We start from the raw sequence: 19,680 nt of genomic DNA, 5'->3' as shown, positions 1-19,680 counted from the left end.
GTTTCCACAATTGATTGTTAGCATAGCTTGCATTGTTAGCATAGCTTTCACAGCTCATTGTTGGCATAGCTTGCATTGTTAGCATAGCTTCTACAGCTGATTGTTAGCATAGCTTGCAATGTTAGCATAGCTTCTACAGCTGATTGTTAGCATAGCTTGCATTGTAAACAGTTTTCACAGCTGATTGTTAACATAGCTTGCAATGTTCGCATAGCTTCTACAGCTGATTGTTAGCATAGCTTGCATTGTTAACATAGTTTCCACAGGTGATTGTCAGCATTGCTTGAATCGTTAGCATATCTTCTACAGCTCATTGTTAGCATTTCTTGCATTGTTAGTGTAGCTCCCACAGCTCATTGTTAGCATAGCTTTCACAATAGATTGTTAGCATAGCTTGCATTGTTAGCGTAGCTTTCATAATTGATTGTTAGCATAGTTTGCATTGTTAGCATAGCTTTCACAGCTGATTGTTAGCATAGCTTGCATTGTAAACATAGCTTCCACAGGTGATTGTTAGCGTACCTTGAATTTTTAGCATATCTTCTACAGCTAATTGTTAGCATAGCTTTCATTGTTAGTATAGCTCCCACAGCTCATTGTTAGCATAGCTTTCACAATAGATTGTTAGCATAGCTTGCATTGTTAGCGTAGCTTTCACAATAGATTTTTAGCATAGCTTGCATTGTTAGCGTAGCTTCCACTGCTCATTGTTAGCATAGCTGGCATTGTTAGCATAGCTTTCACAGCTGATTGTTAGCATAGCTTTCACAGCTGATTGTTCGCATAGCTTGTATTGTTTGCATTGCTTCCACAGTTGATTGTTAGCATAGCTTGTATTGTTAGCATAGCTTTCACAATAAATTCACAGCTCATTGTTTGCATAGCTAGCATTGTTTACGTAGTGTTCACAATAGATTGTTGGCATAGCTTGCATTGTTAGCGCAGCTTCCACAGCTCATTGTTAGCATAGCTTGCGTTGTTAGCATTGCGTCCACAGCTGATTGTTAACACACACACATACACTGCTGACTGGTGTGAGCTGTGGAGAGGTGTTTGTGTTTGGGGGTGGAGCCTATGACACCTGACATACGTTCCTGGAGACATCCCGTCCTGCCTGTTTGAATTCTCCTGCTCCTCCACAGCCAATGGTTAGCGTAGCTTCCACAGCTAATCCTTAGCGTAGCTTCCACAGCTAATCTTTAGCGTAGCTTCCACAGCTAATCATTAGCGTAACTTCTATAGCTAATTGTTAGCTTAGTTTTCATTGTTAGCATAGCTTGCATTGTTAGCATAGCTTGCATTGTTAACGTAGCTTTCACAATAAATTGTTAGCATATCTTTCATCGTTAACGTAGCTTCCACAGCTGATTGTTAGCGCAGGTTATCATTGGGTCCGGGGTGTATTCCAGAAAGGAGGTTCAACAAACTCTGAGTTTATCCATAAACTGTGAGTTAACAAACTCTGGGTATCTGATTCCATTACAGCTGGTATGAAGTGGATCAATCAACACTGAGTATGGAAACCTTGCACATGCACGATAAAAAGTCATCATCAATGGAGCAAAGATAACACGAGCTACCATGGCAACCACCCGGAAGAGAACGATTTATTTCATCCAGATGTAGCTAGAAGTTCTCTGTTGTTTATAGGAGAATATGAATCTGTTCTAAAGGAATATGACACATGTACAATCAATGAACTATTGATCAAAGCTGATTGGTGGAGCTTCCCCAGGTCGCCCGTAAGGACCAGATGAGTCGCCCGCTGGCCTGTTCTAAAAACAGCACTTACCAGTGAGCTTTTATATATATAGATTTATTTATTTAGCTATTCTTGTTTAAATCACACTTACATGTAACTTAGAAATGACAATACATATATATAAACACTTAAAATGTAAAGTGTTTTTTGTGTTTAATACATACTTGCCAACCCTCCCGATTTTCTCCTGATTTCTGCCCGACATTGTCCGGGCGGACCATCCTTCACTGAGCGTCGTTTCCAGCCGGACAATAATAACGATTACACCGCATAAGAAGAGGAAGAAGACTCTTCTTCCTCTTCTTATGTGGTGTAATTATATTATTGTAATAATAATATTGTTGTAATAATAATAACGATTACACCACATAAGAAGAGGTGTAATCGTTATTATGGTCCGCCCGGACAATGTCAGTGAGGAAATCTGGAGAAAATCAAATCCAACCATGTGTAGGGAAGTGTTTCTGTTATGGTTATAGCCGTTGTTGTATAGGCTATGTTTAATTTTCCTTTTGTTGATTATTTTTATTTCAAGCATACATTGCATAGATTGATGGATAATTTATGCAATGTATGCCTTTTTTGTTTAATTTTATGTCATTTATTTTATTAATTCTACTACTACCACCATTTACCATTTGCACGGGTACTGTGGAATTTGTTCTTTACTTTATATGTGTTTTTCAAATAAAAGAACACTGTGAAATTGAATTATTTCATTTTCTCTTTAAAAAGCAAACTACCCCCCCCCCCCCCTCCCTAATTATTATTTAAGTGTGTATCAAACTGGTAGCCCTTCACATTAATCAGTACCCAAGAAGTAGCTCATGGTTTCAAAAAGGTTGGTGACCCCTGCACTAGTGTATACTTCTACGTACACATAAAATAGTAAATATGAAAGAAACCGACAATATCCAATCAATAAGTGACAGATATCGGTCCAACAGGATCTACACTTTATATTTTCTTGATTTGTGACCAATTTCTATTTAATTGAGGAAAATGTCATAAATTGAAGAAAATTCAAAGATTTTGTAAGAATTTTGTGTTGTTTTTTGAACATTAAAAATGACTGCAATCATGTGATATAACTTTATACAATCATTTACACAATGATTCATTTTTTTCTGTTTTTTCTCCTTCAGGCCAAAATAGATGCTCCAAAGGGCCAAATTTGGCCCCCAGGCCTTGAGTTTAACACGTGCTCTAATGACTGCGTGTTCACTGAGTGGGAATAATAATGTAACATGTTTGAGACTCAGTTCTTCTGCTCTAGTTAGCTAGTGATGATCACAGATTATTGACTTAGTTTGTGTTTTTATACTCATTTATATTTAATGTCAACTTACAGAGACACAAAAAACAAATTATTATTATTATTATTATTATTATTATTATTATTATTATTATTATTATTATATGTCTGCGTCTCGTTTAGTAATAAATGAATAAATATTGAGGAGGTGAAACTGTGACCCCTACAGGTCACTACTATTACTGCACCATACTAATATTACTGTTTGACCCATAGACATTATTACATAGACACCGCATCACTGTGGAGGGACACGTCAACAGCAGCGGTGCATAGACATTACGACAGAAAGAAGTATTTCTCAATCTCTAAGTAGAATTATTCGTTGAATTTTGAACCGATTTCCAAACTTTTTTTTTTTTTTAAAAACGTCACACATGTAGCTATGACACAAGGTGTTTGGATATATTTTCAGTTCTTAGGCTACAATAATAATAATAATAATAATAATAATAATAATAATAATAATACAATGAGAATACCAGTAACTATAATGTCAAATATAAACAATTATAATTATATAATAATATAAGAATATAATATGAATATGAATAGCAATAACAATAATACAGTAGTAGTACAATTATACATGAATAATAATTGTTAAATGCAATGTATAGCCTTAAATAATGTCAAAAAAAAAACCTTAGCACATCTGAATGTTTTCTAGGTTCCTTTTGTTCTCTATCTATCTATCTATCTATCTATCTATCTATCTATCTATCATGTCTGACGTTTGTTACAAACAAATCCCGTGAAAATTGCCTGAGAATTGAGTGATTTATGACAACTTTAATAGTGTAGCACATTATTCCTCTATAGATGTAAAGCACGGTAGAGCCAGTAGCACCTTTCCAAGATGGCCGCCCTGTAGACGCACAGCTCTCGTGGGCGGCAGCAGTCGATGCGGCGTCTACGTGTAATAATGTCTATGGTTTGACCACCAGAGGACGAAGCTGTTAGCGCTGTGTACGCATGCGCAGCAGACCGCTCGGAGCCTTCCGCGGAGCCGCGGTTAGTTTGTTAGTTTGTTGTTGTTTGTGTGAGACGTTCTGATGGCGGGAACAGCGCTGAAGAGGCTGATGGCTGAATATAAACGTAAGAGCCACCGTGACGTCACACAGCTGTAGTGTTAGCATGGAGGCTAGGCTAACGGCTACTAGCATAAACTAAAGTCCTCTTTACACACTCCTTAACACACCACAGACTAATCAATACAGACTCACTGATCGATAAGTCACGGTTAATGGATCAGTTTTATAACTATATATATCTGCTGTTAGCGTGATTTAAAGTGACACACAGACCTAAATGTGTTTCAGAGCTAACACTGAATCCACCTGAAGGCATCGTAGCAGGTAAGAGCACCTGTAACCTCCACAGCTCACAGAGTGGTGCATTCACTGACTTCCGTTAAAAGCAGCTTTGTCTGTGTGTGTGTGTGTGTGTTTGTGAGCGTACAGGACCAGCCAATGAGGAGAACTTCTTTGAGTGGGAGGCTCTCATCATGTATGACACATGGTCACCATGGTAACGGGTGTGGTCAACCTCTGATCTGTGTGTGTGTGTGTGTCCAGGGGTCCTGAGGACACCTGTTTTGAGGGGGGGGTGTTCCCTGCTGTCCTCAGCTTCCCCTCTGACTACCCTCTGAGCCCCCCTAAGATGAGGTTCACCTGTGACATGTTTCACCCCAACAGTGAGTACACACACACACACACACACACACACACACACACACTAGGGCTGGGCGTTATGAACAAAAACAGTATAATATTAATAATAATAATAATAATCCTCATGAATAAAATAATAAAATAGATGAAAACAAACAGATCCACTCAACGTAGACGTTCTAAACTAGATTTAATTTTATTCTTAGGTTCCTGTTTACCTTCAATACGATGCAGATAAGAAGGTAGATCTATTCAGATAGTTATTGATCTGTAGACAATGGATGAAGATAAGGTGAGGATCAATCAGCTGATCATTGCTCCGCCCTCTAGTGGAATAAAAATGATTAGTTTGATTAGGAGGTGATTCCAGCTGTGATTAGGGCTAACTCAGCCATGAAAGGAACCATGTATACAATTAATGATTGATCATGTAGGATGGCCCAATATTACAACATATTGATCACCTGAAACTAAAATACATTTCACGACAGTTTAATGATGAACATCTCTAATGTTTAGATGAATTTGTTATTTTAGATGATATTTTCTGTATGAGGAGGCTCTGCTCTACTCCGACTCCTCTCTGCTGTCCATGGACATAGACATGTAGGACTTCCTGTAGGACTTCTGTGGTACTTCCTGTAGTTGAGCAGTAGGTGTTAGCGTGTTAGCGTGTTGTGCTAGTGTAAAGTTTAGAGGGAGTTGTGTCATAGGTCAGACAGGTCATGTGACCCTGACACTGTGTCATTAACTGTGATTAGTGGCTGAGCTGTGATGTCATCACAGGGCTCAGTCTGAGCACGCTCAGTACTGATTAGAGGACAGGAGGCTCACCTTCATCATCATCATCACCTTCATCACCTTCATCACCAAATACCTGCACAGCCCTGTGTGTGTGTGTGTGTGTGCGTGTGTGTGATTAATCAGTTAAATGATCCATAAACACATTTTAAATAACTAAATATAAGATTATTACTGTGGACAGAAACAATGAACTAAATATATTAGTATTCTAGTTTTATCTTGTTATTCAAAGCTTTATCTCATAATTATGACCTTTACTCATGACTTTATCAATCTGAGTTTACATCTATTAGTTGTGGATTTCTATCAAATATGACTTTTAATTATAAATATGACTTTTCCCAAAATAACTAACTTCAGTGAACTTTTTTTGTCACATCACAGATTTATATAAAATTCACTGGAAGCTTCTCTGGTGGCGTGTGCAGAAGTTATTATTATTGTTATTATTGTATAGGGACAACATTACTGCACATCACTGTTGTCCTGTTAAAGTATTTTATACAAAGACTTAAAAACAATCTGAACTTAGTGCTGACTCTCGTCTTTATTATGTATTATAACTATAAGTGGTTAAAACATATCATATAATAACTGAAACAATGAAAAACATCTAGAAAATAAAACTATGGAGAAAAAACTCAAGACTTACAGAACATGTAATAATCATTTAATAAATAAATATGTGCATCCCATCTATATTCTCTCTGTGGAGGTGATGAGTCAGCACACACACACACACACACACACACACACACACACACAGTTTAAATTAACACTATACTGTTCTAAAACATCTCACACATTAAAAGCATTTATTTACACTTACAATAATGTACAGACTAGCTCCACAAAAAGCAGAATAATATTTATTGATCCATAAATTAAATTGATCTTACCTTTATAGGCTCAGTTTTCTCCATCCATGAGTCATTTTGAATTAAATCCACTGCTGTTTGGTCTTTTTTAATCTCTATGTTCCTCGTGTCGGTTTTGTCAAAACAAAACAGCATCTTTAATATTTCTGTCACGTGTGAGTAAAATGACTGCAATTCACTGACACTGGCCATAAAGAGCAACTTCTTATCTTTCATAAACTGGTGGAATTTCTCCAATAGAACAAATATGAGCAGAGTTACAGTCATTTAAGTCATCCTGCTATGAGCTTGGAATGGCCTGAGCTGGCAGTATAAATACACCCTTAGAGAGAGCCTGGTGTTAGAACCAAAAGAAGGACAGACGCTGACACACGTTGATGACATCATCACTAACTGACTCCTCTCCCCCAGTCTACCCTGATGGTAGGGTGTGTATCTCCATCCTTCACGCCCCAGGAGACGACCCCATGGGCTACGAGAGCAGCGCTGAGCGATGGAGCCCTGTGCAGAGTGTAGAGAAGATCCTCCTGTCTGTAGTTAGCATGCTAGCAGGTACCACCTAACAACACATCAACATGTCTACAGTACGCTAACACCTAAGAGCATGCTCACATTAGGAACACATTAGTGACACGCTAAGAACATGCTAACATGAAACATTAAAACAAGTTAGCGACAAGCTAAAAACATGCTAACATTGGGTACATGTTAGAATCATGCTTAGAACATGCTAACATGACACATTAGAAACACGTTAGCGACACACTAAAATATGATAAGGTGAAACATTAGGAGCATCTTAGCGACACGCTAAAAACATGCTTACATGAAACATTAGGAACATCTTAGTGACACGCTAAGAACATGCTAACATGAAACATTAGGAACACGTTAGCGACACACTAAAAACATGCTAACATGAAACATTAGGAGCATCTTAGCGATACGCTAAGAACATGCAAACACGACACATTAGAAACACGTTAGCGACACGCTAAGAACATGCTAACATGAAACATTAGGAGCATGTTAGCGACATGCTAAGAACATGCTAACATGAAACATAAGGAACACGTTAGCGACACACTGAAAACATGCTAACATGAAACATTAGGAGCATCTTAGTGACACGCTAAGAACATGAAACATTAGGAACATGTTAGCGACACACTAAAAACATGCTAACATGAAACATTAGGAGCATTTTAGCAACACACTAAAAACATGCTAACATGAAACATTAGGAACACTTTAGCGACACACTAAAACATGCTAACATGAAACATTAGGAACACGTTAGCGACACTAAAAACATGCTAACATGAAACATTAGGAGCATGTTAGTGACATGCTAAGAACATGCTAACATGAAACATTAGGAACACGTTAGCGACACACTAAAAACATGCTAACATGAAACATTAGGAGCATGTTAGTGACACACTAAAAACATGCTCACATGAAACATTAGGAACACGTTAGCGACACTAAAAACATGCTAACATGAAACATTAGGAGCATGTTATTGACATGCTAAGAACATGCTAACATGAAACATTAGGAACACGTTAGCGACACACTAAAAACATGCTAACATGAAACATTAGGAGCATCTTAGCGATACGCTAAGAACATGCAAACATGACACATTAGAAACACGTTAGCGACACGCTAAGAACATGCTAACATGAAACATTAGGAGCATGTTAGCGACATGCTAAGAACATGCTAACATGAAACATAAGGAACACGTTAGCGACACACTAAAAACATGCTAACATGAAACATTAGGAACATCTTCGTGACATGCTAAGAACATGAAACATTAGGAACATGTTAGCGACACACTAAAAACATGCTAACATGAAACATTAGGAGCATCTTCGTGACATGCTAAGAACATGAAACATTAGGAACATGTTAGCGACACACTAAAAACATGCTAACATGAAACATTAGGAGCATTTTAGCAACACACTAAAAACATGCTAACATGAAACATTAGGAACACGTTAGCGACACACTAAAAACATGCTAACATGACACATTAGAAACACGTTAGAGACATGCTAAGAACATGGTAACATGAAACATTAGGAGCATGTTAGTGACACACTAAAAACATGCTAACATGACACATTAGAAACACGTTAGAGACATGCTAAGAACATGGTAACATGAAACATTAGGAACTCAATCAGATGATGACACAGTGGATGTGCTGAGGACATGTAGATGGCGTGTTCCTAGCGTGTTGCTGAGCTACTAATGTGTGTCATGTGACTCCTTAGAGCCCAACGATGAGAGCGGCGCTAACGTTGATGCCTCTAAGATGTGGAGAGAGGACCGTCAGCAGTTCTGCAGACTGGCCCAGAAGATTGTACGCAAGTCTCTGGGCCTGCAGTGATGATGTCATCACCCACAGATGGACTATCACTGACCTACGTGCACTTTAGCTGCTGTCACTGTGATTTACAGACCGTCATTGAAGGCAGCACCAGGACCTGTAGCTCATCATCAGAGCAGGGAGAATACTGCTGAGTCATCATCAGATCCACACTAACTCTGGTCAGCCTGTGTTTGGGTTGGAACGTTTCACTTCTTTGATTAAACTTTGTACGCAGTGTGTTGAGGAGCAGGTTTGTCTTTTTATTTTTTCTAGTTTCACAACATCTGTTGATCATTTTAAAACTAATAATCATAATTTACTCAGTAAAGGTTGTGGGTAGGAATGTAATTAATTACTTAACTTAAGTACAAGTAAAATTACTGATTTAGAAATATACAAGTACCCATAAAAACAACTACATTTTGGTAATGTGAGGAATTGTAATCCATTACCTGTAGGACGGTACCAGATACCCTAACACAGGATCATAATTCCAGGTGTATCAGATTACTGCTGGTAGATGATGTAATATAATACAATAGATGCTGATCATAGATCATTATCACACAGAACAGCTGAGTGTTTTATCTATGAACGTAGAGTGTGTGTGTGTTTAGGTTCTCTGATGTTTCTTCCTGTGACTGTAACCTGACACCTTTCCCTTTCAGAGTGTGAGTGTGAAACATCAAAGGTTTGGAGATGTTTGAACACTTTAATCACACGTTCCTTTGATCTCAGCTTGTAGCCCCGCCCCCTCAGGAGGAGAACATGACTTCTATCATCATCAGATACAGTGAGAGGCCTTTATTTTGAAGGGTCAGGCTGCTGCAGGTGATGATGGGCGTGGCTGCAGCCCTCTTTCTCTCTGCAGTCCCTCCCATGCTTTACTATGTAAATGTGGGCGAGCGAGGGTGAGTCACTCAACTGGAGAGTAGACTGATGTTTGGCCTCAGACTGAGGAAGTAGCAGGGTCTGGTTCCTCTGATTTAGAACCTTCAGCAGAACCAGGACAACAATGACCAGGAACAACCAGAGAACCTTCACCTGCTGCTGGTTCTGATGTTCTGATCCGTCAGGAGAACAATGTTGGTGTTGTGCTCTGTGCTGCTGGTCTGGATGATGAACCAGGTGTGGAGCCACAGCTGGATACCATGTACAGGTAGGAGGAGCCACAGCTGGATACCATGTACAGGTAGGAGGAGCCACAGATAGAGACCATGTACAGGTAGGAGGAGCCACAGATAGAGACCATGTACAGGTAGGAGGAGCCACAGATAGAGACCATGTACAGTTAGGAGGAGCCACAGATAGAGACCATGTACAGGTAGGAGGAGCCACAGATAGAGACCATGTACAGGTAGGAGGAGCCACAGATAGAGACCATGTACAGGTAGGAGGAGCCACAGATAGAGACCATGTACAGGTAGGAGGAGCCGCAGATGGATACCATGTACAGGTAGGAGGAGCCACAGATAGAGACCATGTACAGGTAGGAGGAGCCACAGATAGAGACCATGTACAGGTAGGAGGAGCCACAGATAGAGACCATGTACAGGTAGGAGGAGCCACAGATGGATACCATGTACAGGTAGGAGGAGCCGCAGATAGAGACCATGTACAGGTAGGAGGAGCCACAGATAGAGACCATGTACAGGTAGGAGGAGCCACAAATAGAGACCAAAGAGTTAGATCTGGTGTCAAACTCAAGGCCTGGGGGCCAAATCCGGCCCTTTGGAGCATCCAGTTCGGTCCTCAGGAGGAAATATAAATGACAGAGAAAACATGACTGCACTTATTTTTAACCTTAGACTGTTGGGAAAAAAAACTCACAAAATCCTTAAATTTTACTGAAATTATGACAATTAAATAGAGCTCTATTCATATAGTGCAAATTACAACAAAAGTCATCTCAAAGCGTTATCAAATTATGAAATTTGTAAGAAAGAAAACAAAAACCCAACACATCCACATGAACAGCATCAGGTACAGTGGGAATAAATCTCCAGCAGAACCAGAGGTTGAGAACATCTGCTCCACTGGTTGGGATAGTAACAGAACAGGATAGAGAGAACATCACAGAACCACAGATCAGGAACTGTAAGCATTGTTAGCTCCAGCATCAAGAACCTGAAACAGAAGACGTGATGGAAACACCTGGTGCTGGACCATGTGTGAGTGGAATGAAGATGAGGATGGGGTGGACATCAGTAGATGGTGTGTATGTGAGCAGTGCTGAGATAAGTAGGGTCTGGATAACGTGATAGTCTTTATAAAGTAATGAATGAGTTTTATTTCCTCCATGTTGATCTGTTAATGGTTTGTTAGCATGTGTCAAACAGTTTAAATGAACTGATAAAACAGGAGGAGGTTTATTGTGGAGATGACTCAGGGGTTTGGGGAAGGTGGGGGTTTGGGGATCAGGGTGGAGAAAGGAAAGGATTGCCAGCGTGACGTGTGACGACCTTGAGTAAATCAGTTCAGAAACAAAATTCCAGGTGGCAATGAGGAGGAGGAGTAGGGGGCGGAGCGTCATATCTACACAAGCATCCTTATTGTATAGATGAGACAGTCTTGAACTGCTGGCTTGGGAAGCCAATAATGATAAGCGATTTGTTTTTTATTTCAGGCTAGCACAATTTCAGTAGCATTAGTCCAGGTCTCCAACAGTAAATTAATTAAGGTGGCCTTGCAGCCGAGCATTTCATTTCTCCAAGTTGCTTCCTATTCCATGTAAACGTTCTTTTGAGTTCGTTCATCACATGAGTCTGAGTGTTGAGAGCCCTGCCCCATCCTTCAGAAATGACTAGCAGCTGTTTGACATAGTATGGACTTTGCGATAGGTCAGAAAGCTGCCAGCTCCTATCAGCAGCATGCCTGCTACCATAATTCTAATCATGGAGACGTCTTCCACGTCCTCAATGGAAAGAATGGAAAGACACACGACCCTCCGCCAGGAGTCAAGCGCATATCCAGCAGCAAACATTCTGCCCGGACCAGCGGGCTCACCTCTGCCCGTTCTTTTTGTCGAAAAAATGTGGTTGATGGCATTGAGAGACCAACTGATCAATTCCATAATTTCGGTTTTTGGATAGAGATGTAGAGAGAGGCTCTTATTAGATTCACAAGGGCAGATAAAGGATTAAGCACAGCAGGCCTAGTAAAAAAACAAGTCAGAATCTGGCCGGAGGGTTCATCCTCAGCTCCACAAGACTGTTTTATCTACACTGGGTGCTTTTCAAGACAGCAGCCTCCCAGGCTGATCAGATAGATAATGAAGAGTACTCTGAGGCAGTAACTGGCTGTATCGGAAAGTGCACAATGAAGACCTTCACTGCATGTGGCAACCAAAAACCCTGGATGACCACTGCTGTGCGTTCACTGCTGAAGGCTTGAGATGCAGCCTTCAGGGCGGGAAACAGGACTGCTCTCCGCTCAGCCAGATCTGTGCTCTCAAAAGGGATCAAGGCAGCGAAACACACTGTTTATTAAACCTACGCAGAGAAAATCCAAGAACAGCTCTGTGACACAGGAAACATCAGATGCTGATGGACTACAAGACCAGGCAGGTGGTCAACGATGCTTCTCTTCCAGACAGGCTTAACAACTTCTTTACATGGTTTGAAGCAGCAAACCCAACTATCAGAGAGAGGGCCGGCCCTTTTCCTTCATCTGTTGGGCGAGCTCTCACCATCAGTGTAGCAGACACAAGACGGACCCTAACCAGGGTCAACCCACGGAAAGCTGCAGGTCTAGACAACATCCTGGGACGTGTGCTCAGGGACTGCGCTGGTAAGCTGGCAAATGTACTGACTGACATTTTTACCAACTCCCTCAGTCAGGCCATTATCCCCAAATTCTTCAAAACATCCCCCATTGTTCCAGTGGTAAAGAAACAAGTCATAACCTGTCTGAATGATGACCGTCTCACTGACACCTATTGTGATGAAGTGTTTTGAATGGCTCGTTAAACGTCACATCACAGACAGCATCCCTGCATCACTGGACCCCCTTCAATTTGCCTACCGTCCCAACTAATCCACCACCCTGCACTCAGTCATCACCCACCTGGACAGTAAATACACCTACACCAGAATCCTGTACATTGACTCTGCCTTTAACACCATCATTGTTCAGAGACTAATGGAGGAACTCCTCCTGCTCGGCCTGAACACCGCCACGTCTCTGAGTTCTGGACTTCCTGACCGAGAGACCCCAGTCTGTCCGGGTCAGAAAGGAGACTTCCAAATCCCTCACGCTGAGCACTGATGGCTGTGTGTTCCGTTCACTGTGGTTTACCCTGCTGACACACGACTGCACAGCCACATGATGGGATCCAGAGCTTCAAGTTGGCTGATGACCACAGTGGTGGGACTCATCTGTCGAAATGATGAATCAATGTACAGGGAGGAAGTGAAACATCTAGAGGGCTGGTGTAGAGAACAACCTGCTGCTCAACGTGGACAAAAAAAAGGAGATGATCATCGACTTCTGGAGGTCACACCCTGTGCACGCCCCCCTCAGTGAAGAGAGTGGAGAACATCAAGTTCCTCGGATTGCAGATCTCACAGGACCTGAGCTGGAAGAAGAACGCCTCAGTGATCGTCAAACATTCCCAGCAGAGACTGTACTTCCTGAGGAAACTGAAACGAGCCTCTCTCCCCACCAGCATCCTCAGGACCTTCTACAGAGGTGTGGTTAAGACCATCTCTACATGGTACTCCAGCTGCAGTGTGTCAGACAGAAAAGCCCTGCAGAGGATAGTCTAGACTCCTCCTCCTTCATAAACTCTTTGAACTGCTGCCATCAGGCAAACGTTTGAGGAGTATCAATGGGAATGGGTTAGGGTTAGACCACACTTTGAAAGTGTCTTTTATTCAAATATTTTTGATTTCCAGTTTCTTGTGGGACTATTTACTTAAAAACACTAGGGTGGACAGTGGTGTAGCTGGCAGTGAGTTTTGCTCAATGTTGACCCATCCTGACTCCACGTCATTGTTAACCCAGACTACCACCACTGTTAGTTGTGGTATTTCATACTAGGAAGGCCAAGGCCACCCCTCCTCTTTTCAAGAGTAAGATTTTAAGTCTCACTCTTGGTCTCTTATTTTGACATATGAACCTAGATATAAGTCTGTCATTGTAAAAGCTGATGTTGGGACCCAGACTGGGAGAGACTGGAACAGGAACAAAAGTCTGGGAAGTAGGTTCATTTTAACAGCTTCCACTTTACCCAGAAGAGATAACGAGAGCACGTCCCATCTTACCAGTTCTTTTCTAAATGTTTCAAATATTTGTTACATAACTAGCCTTGTATAGTTGAGGTACATGGGGAGTGAGTTTGTCTTTCAGAACCCTTTCGCAGTTAAAGAAAAATCTTGACCGATCAAGATCGCAACCCTTCTTTTTCTCCATTTTTCACGAGATGTATATTTGTATATTTGCTCAGACAAATGTGTCTCTTGCAACATCGCAATTGAACAGTGCAAAGCTTTAAGTTGGTTGAGTATTTTCTTCCTTTTAATTGGACTTCCCAGACCCTTTATATTGTAACTAATCATAGTTAAACTATCCATGTACTGCTTTTAATCCTTATTGTCATAATACTCAGATTATAAGTGTCATAAACACCATCAATCCGCTGTCAAGGAGGTCACGTGTAACAAAACAGAAACAATGAACAATTTACAAAAAGCTGGTCTATCTCCAGTAGAGACCATGATGGTGGAATCCCTCCAGGATAATGTGTAGCAGACCATTTATTATCCATTACAGCTCCAACCACTTAATAATGCTTTAGTTACATTTTAAACTCAGCACAATATTTAGCAAAGAATAAAATACAGAAAATAAAATATAATAAATAAATTTACAAAATTAATAAAATACAAAGTTTAAATTATAATAATGAAAATAAAATATTTTGCTGATTTATTTAACACAGACCTGGATCTTCAGTTCCCGGAGTACCGGCACCGCGTCCATCACCTTCTGGAAAGTTCTTTCCTCTGAGCCCAGGGTCATCCTCAGCTGAGCTGATACATGCATTTAATCATTATCAAAGTAGATCAGCCTCCCACCAATCTTCACTGTTTCCACGTTTGTTGGAGGATCTGTTCCTTCACCGTGTAGTCTAGTCAGAACCACAATGGATCGCCGAGGGTCATTTTCTTTGGGTTTGGGCATCAGCGTTCTGTGCGCCCGGTCAATCCTGATGTCGGCTTCAGTTAGCGGAAACTCCTCCAGCACCTGTTTAATAAACGCCACCATGTCTTTCCTCTCGCTTCCTTCGGACTGCGGTCAAACCAGCCGTGGTTCGTGTTTGCCTGATCAAATCAGCCGCACGTTGTTTTCTTGTGCGCAATTATACTGACACTTACGGTAATCACAATGAGACCACCCTGAAGAGCTGCCGGTAGACAGTGGGTCAGACAGCAATCTCACTATCACACCCATGAACATTACCATACAACAATAATTATTATCTTCAGTAATAAACTGAAGATATCACGAAGGTATGCGTCCGGATTTCAAAGTAAAGGATGATGTGAGAGAGAAAATTGAGAATATTTCACCCAACTTTGATGTAAAATAATAAAAAACATTTTTTCCATAAATAGTCTATGATTCATATTTTGATGAACATAGTTCTTCATAGACTACTTGCATGAATAATATTGACTACTTTTACTGTGTACTTTCTGAGTAATCCTCTGTCAAAATCCTGTCCAGATCAAATTTAAGGATATTTCACCCAAATGAAAAATAAAAAGATAACTTTCCATAAGTAGTCTATTATTCATATTTTTCTGAAATTAGTACTTCATAGACATTGAAAGAAAAACAACAACCAAACGAAAGTAATGGTGAAGAGGATTCATGGAAATGACAAAATGCAGGAAAACCCATGTGGCACATCTAAGATAGGGTAAGGGGCGGTGCCCTGGGTGACATGGATGTTTGTTTGTTTTTTAACTTGTGCATGAGTTACAATCTCTAAGTCACATTAGCTTGAATGCAGGTCTATGATTAATTAGTAATTAAATAATTATTAAATGAATAAAATTAAGTAAAGGGTATTTTAATTTTTATTATTGTTGTTTTTATTGCTGCTGTTGTTTTGTTATTGCTTTTATTTTTGGATAACGGTATGAGGTAAGTGTAAAATGTATTTTATTGCTATAGATGAGTGTCCAGGTGTAGTTTTTATTAAAAATGATGCTGACCATGATTATGGAGGAATTGTCATGGTAATAGTAGTTTGGTTGTAATGGATTTCTTAAATGATGTTTCTGATGTGAATATTAGTGATCAGAGGTGTGTTCCATAAAGGAGGTTTAACAAACTCTGAGTCTATCCATAAACTCTAGGTCAACATACCCTCCATGGTAAACTCTGTGTATCTGATTCATTACAGCTGGTATGAAGTGTGTTAATAAACCCTGAGTATGTAAACCTTGGGTTACTGATGTGCACGTGTGATAAAAAGCCATCATCAATGGATCAAAGAATACTCAAACTACCATGGTAACCACCTGGAATAGAGTGATTTATTCACCCTGATGGTGAAATAAGTCAGTGTTTGATGAATATGATCCTGTTCTAAAGGTGTGTTCAGTCTTCAGTGATTATAGTGATTAAATCACCTGTAATTAATAACACTTTATGATCACTTCATCACTTTATCTCTTCAGTGACGTGACAAGTGGTGAATAATAATAATAAAATGTGTCTGAGGAGACGTGTCAGCATCATAGGATGTCTGCATAGAGAGTCCTCCTGTTACACTGGATATAAACACAGTGACTGATGCTTCATATCTAATCATTTATATTGATTTTAATGTAATATTATCACCAGATTCATCTCTACGTCATAAAAAATGTCATAAAAAAACACTGAAGCAGGACGTGAACCCACGACCCATCGTTTTCAAGAGCAGCATCACAATTCACTGTGACATAACTTCATAGACGTGATCTACAGATTTAACTGTATAATAATATAAAACAATAATCCAGCCTTAAAAGTGTATTAATTTAAATGATCATCTCCTCCTTTATATTATCTACAGGTTTATATTCAGTGAACTTTACTACAGACGTCAGTAGATGTTTTAATGTAGATCAACCTCTCAGTGTGTTTCACTTAATGATCTACATCTACAATGTTAGAAAGAAAACTACAGTTTGATAAAAAAATAAATAAACATAAATCAACACAACATTAGTAATGATGTGAACACGTCTGTGGTGTGTGATGTTACTAATGTGTTTCAGAGAAAAGTGTTAAGGTTTATTAAAGTGTTCAGGTGGGCGGAGCCAGGTAGAAACCCAGGGTTTCTTTGATAAAACCTGTCAGTGACCAGGTTTAGTTCATGGACAATGTTACCATGGTAACATACTCAGAGATAAACATACCTCATGTTTATGAATGAGATACTCAGAGTTTCATCATTTGAGCCTGAACATACTCAGAGTTTGAACATAACCTACTTTATGGAATAAACCTCTGGACAAATAACTTTTTTTTAAGTTTTATTTTTTAATCTTTGTCTGCACATGATGTCAAAGGTCAACACTACAAGAAGTGTAATCATTTTAACAGCAATGGATGTTTTGTTATTGTCATTAAATAAATGAATGTATTTTATTGCATAATTGTGACCATCACCAGCCCTCCATAAGGAAGGGTAAGAAACACTTTATTATAGGAAGGATATAAAAAGGGAGAGCAGTGTTATTTAGGTCTATGAAGTACTAAGTTCATTAAATATGAATCATGGACTACTTATGGAAAAAAAAGTTTTTTATTTTACGTCAAAGTTGGGTGAAATATTCTTAAATATTTTTTTTCTCTCTACCGGCAGCTCTTCAGGGTGGTCTCATTGTGATTACCGTAAGTGTCAGTATAAACGCGCACAAGAAAACAACGTGCGGCTGATTTGACCAGGCAAACACGAACCACGGCTGGTTTGACCGCAGTTCCTTCGGGGACCTGGTACAGCCTTTAATTCTTCCTTCTGAAGGTCCTCACAACGTTCCATAAGTTCTGCCTCACGCTGTAGTAAGAAGCCGATGGCTTTCCCGAGGGCTGCGGTGGTCTCCTCCGTCATTATACGCTGCTCCGCGACAACAACCCTCTTTTCCAGTGTCGTCATTTGTGCGCTTAAACCAGAGACTGACGTTTCAAGTCTTGTGAATGATTCTTTGGTTTGGCATTTAAATTCTTTGACATCCATCATCATCATCTGTAGAATGTCATCCCGTATGTTTTGGTTTGACGATAGCTTGTAGCATTTCAGTCATGTTTTTCTCTGTAGCATCAGCACCTTTGCTAGTGCTAGCTACTTCCAGCCTAGCATGCTTGCTAGCATCAGTTGTTTCAGCCTGTCGGAGGCATGTTTATGTTTAAATGTTGTTTGGTTGATTGTTTAGTCAACAGAGATCAAACTTTGCGACCTACATGAACATGGCGCCGCCGGAAGTCTCCACATGTAGTGATTTTAACGCAAACATGTCATTGTTACAATAAAATGTGTGTGATTTTTCTCCTGTAAGAGACAGCACGTGTGAGTGAGTTCTGTAGTGTGGCTTGTTATAGGGAAGGTCTGCACATATGTTTATTTAATATACTTAGAGTTTATATACAAGTCAACACATATTTACTGTTAATTTCACATTGCTTGTCTAAGTTAGACATTAACATTTTATTTTATTATATATTTTATTATAATCTCATATGGTTCTCTGGTATTCACTAATGACTTATTAGACACATTTATTACAGACTTTACATTATTTAACACTTTATAAACAGTGTATATTTGTGGAGCTTGTGATTGGATGATTTTTCATGGTGACTTACGTGGTTCCTTCTGCTGTGGTAGACGTTAAAATATCAGTTATTAATCTAACAGAACGTGTAACTGTGTCACATCCTGATGGTCTTTATGAAGATAAACTATATGTTATATTTTACAACATATTTACACCTGTTCTTAGTTTTTATCACCAGAACGTTTTCATTATCATCTCTGTTCTGTTGGTTCTGGGTTTGTTGCCGCTGTCGACACTAAAAGGCTAGTGACGGCGTTCAGTTTAGTAATTCAGAGGAATGTTTTTATTTACTTATCTTTTAATTATTATTATATTAAAATATGGGATAATTACGGGAAAATACTAATACGGGACGATGGCGGGAAAGAGGTAAAATACAGGCGTTTCCCGGCCAAAATGGGATATTTGACAGGTATGTTTATTGTCTATTCCCCTTTTTTTCTCTCTTTCTCATGGCCCGACCCAACGGCCCAGCGTTCAGCGTCCCACCGGTGAAATCCCCGGTGACCCCGTACGCCAGACCGCCCTTGCTAAAGGCTATTAAAAATGAGCTAGCCTGAATTGAATGCAAATGTCTTATCATCATTGGCTCCCAAAGCCGTCAATGCTGTCTCATCTATCACCAGGATGTTAGTGCCCCCCCCCCACTCCCCCACTGAGAACATTGTTTCTGAACCAGATCTACTCAGTGTCGTCACACGTCATCTCACTGTATCAGAAATGAAGCGAAGGGATTATATTTCAACGCCTTCGTTGGCCCTCCGTCCACCCTCCCTCCCCGTAAGCTACAGGAGAGGAGGGAGGAGTGCCTACAAGAGGCTGCACGCTCGTGCCCCTTCCCCAGCGGCTGACAATCCTTTCCTTTTCTCCACCCGAAACCCCCCTCCATGGGAACTCAGTTTAGATCATGCCCTTTTATCCCCCTCTCCCCTCCCTTCCTAAACATGGTGGCGCTGCAGAAGGCAGCCTCGGCGTGTTGATGTGTGTTCTTCGCTCCAACTACTCCTGTTTCCTCAGACCTGG

At 40.1% G+C, this 19,680-nt stretch overlaps 2 protein-coding genes across 7 annotated transcripts in view; both read left to right on the top strand.

The window, feature by feature from the left end:
- Positions 1 to 4,001: 4,001 nt before the first annotated feature.
- On the top strand, positions 4,002 to 9,062 carry ube2g2 (ubiquitin-conjugating enzyme E2G 2 (UBC7 homolog, yeast)). The gene is made up of 6 exons (XM_028435628.1): positions 4,002 to 4,175; positions 4,400 to 4,435; positions 4,541 to 4,586; positions 4,655 to 4,773; positions 6,844 to 6,984; positions 8,724 to 9,062. The coding sequence occupies exons 1-6, from the start codon at positions 4,133 to 4,135 to the stop codon at positions 8,837 to 8,839; spliced, it is 501 nt and encodes a 166-aa protein (XP_028291429.1). The 5' UTR covers positions 4,002 to 4,132; the 3' UTR covers positions 8,840 to 9,062.
- Positions 9,063 to 9,148: 86 nt separating this feature from the next.
- Positions 9,149 to 19,680, top strand: part of LOC114454829 (thrombospondin-type laminin G domain and EAR repeat-containing protein-like) — a 24,775-nt gene continuing 14,243 nt past the window's right edge. For 5 of the 6 annotated variants that reach the window (XR_003672636.1, XM_028435618.1, XM_028435617.1 and 2 more), the window contains exons 1-3: positions 9,149 to 9,732; positions 9,812 to 9,980; positions 19,675 to 19,680. The exon at positions 19,675 to 19,680 is cut by the window's right edge and continues 59 nt beyond it. Coding sequence is in view for 5 of the 6 variants with exons in the window: in XM_028435618.1 (XP_028291419.1) it covers positions 9,905 to 9,980; positions 19,675 to 19,680 (82 nt within the window). In the remaining variant the exon portion in view is untranslated. The remainder of the gene's footprint in view (positions 9,733 to 9,811; positions 9,981 to 19,674) is intronic. The other variant, XM_028435615.1, reaches the window with a different exon arrangement.

This window comes from Gouania willdenowi, chromosome 21 (assembly GCF_900634775.1).
Source record: "Gouania willdenowi chromosome 21, fGouWil2.1, whole genome shotgun sequence".
Taxonomy (NCBI): domain Eukaryota; kingdom Metazoa; phylum Chordata; class Actinopteri; order Blenniiformes; family Gobiesocidae; genus Gouania; species Gouania willdenowi.
This window is presented reverse-complemented; position numbering and strand designations above follow the sequence as displayed.

Excerpts from the sequence above, each read along its gene's own strand:
- ube2g2 (XM_028435628.1), top strand. The coding sequence starts at position 4,133 with ATGGCGGGAACAGCGCTGAAGAGGCTGATGGCTGAATATAAAC. Across the intron at positions 4,587-4,654 it reads GAGTGGGAGGCTCTCATCAT|GGGTCCTGAGGACACCTGTT; the intron begins GTATGACACATG and ends GTGTGTGTCCAG. Across the intron at positions 4,774-6,843 it reads TGACATGTTTCACCCCAACA|TCTACCCTGATGGTAGGGTG; the intron begins GTGAGTACACAC and ends CCTCTCCCCCAG.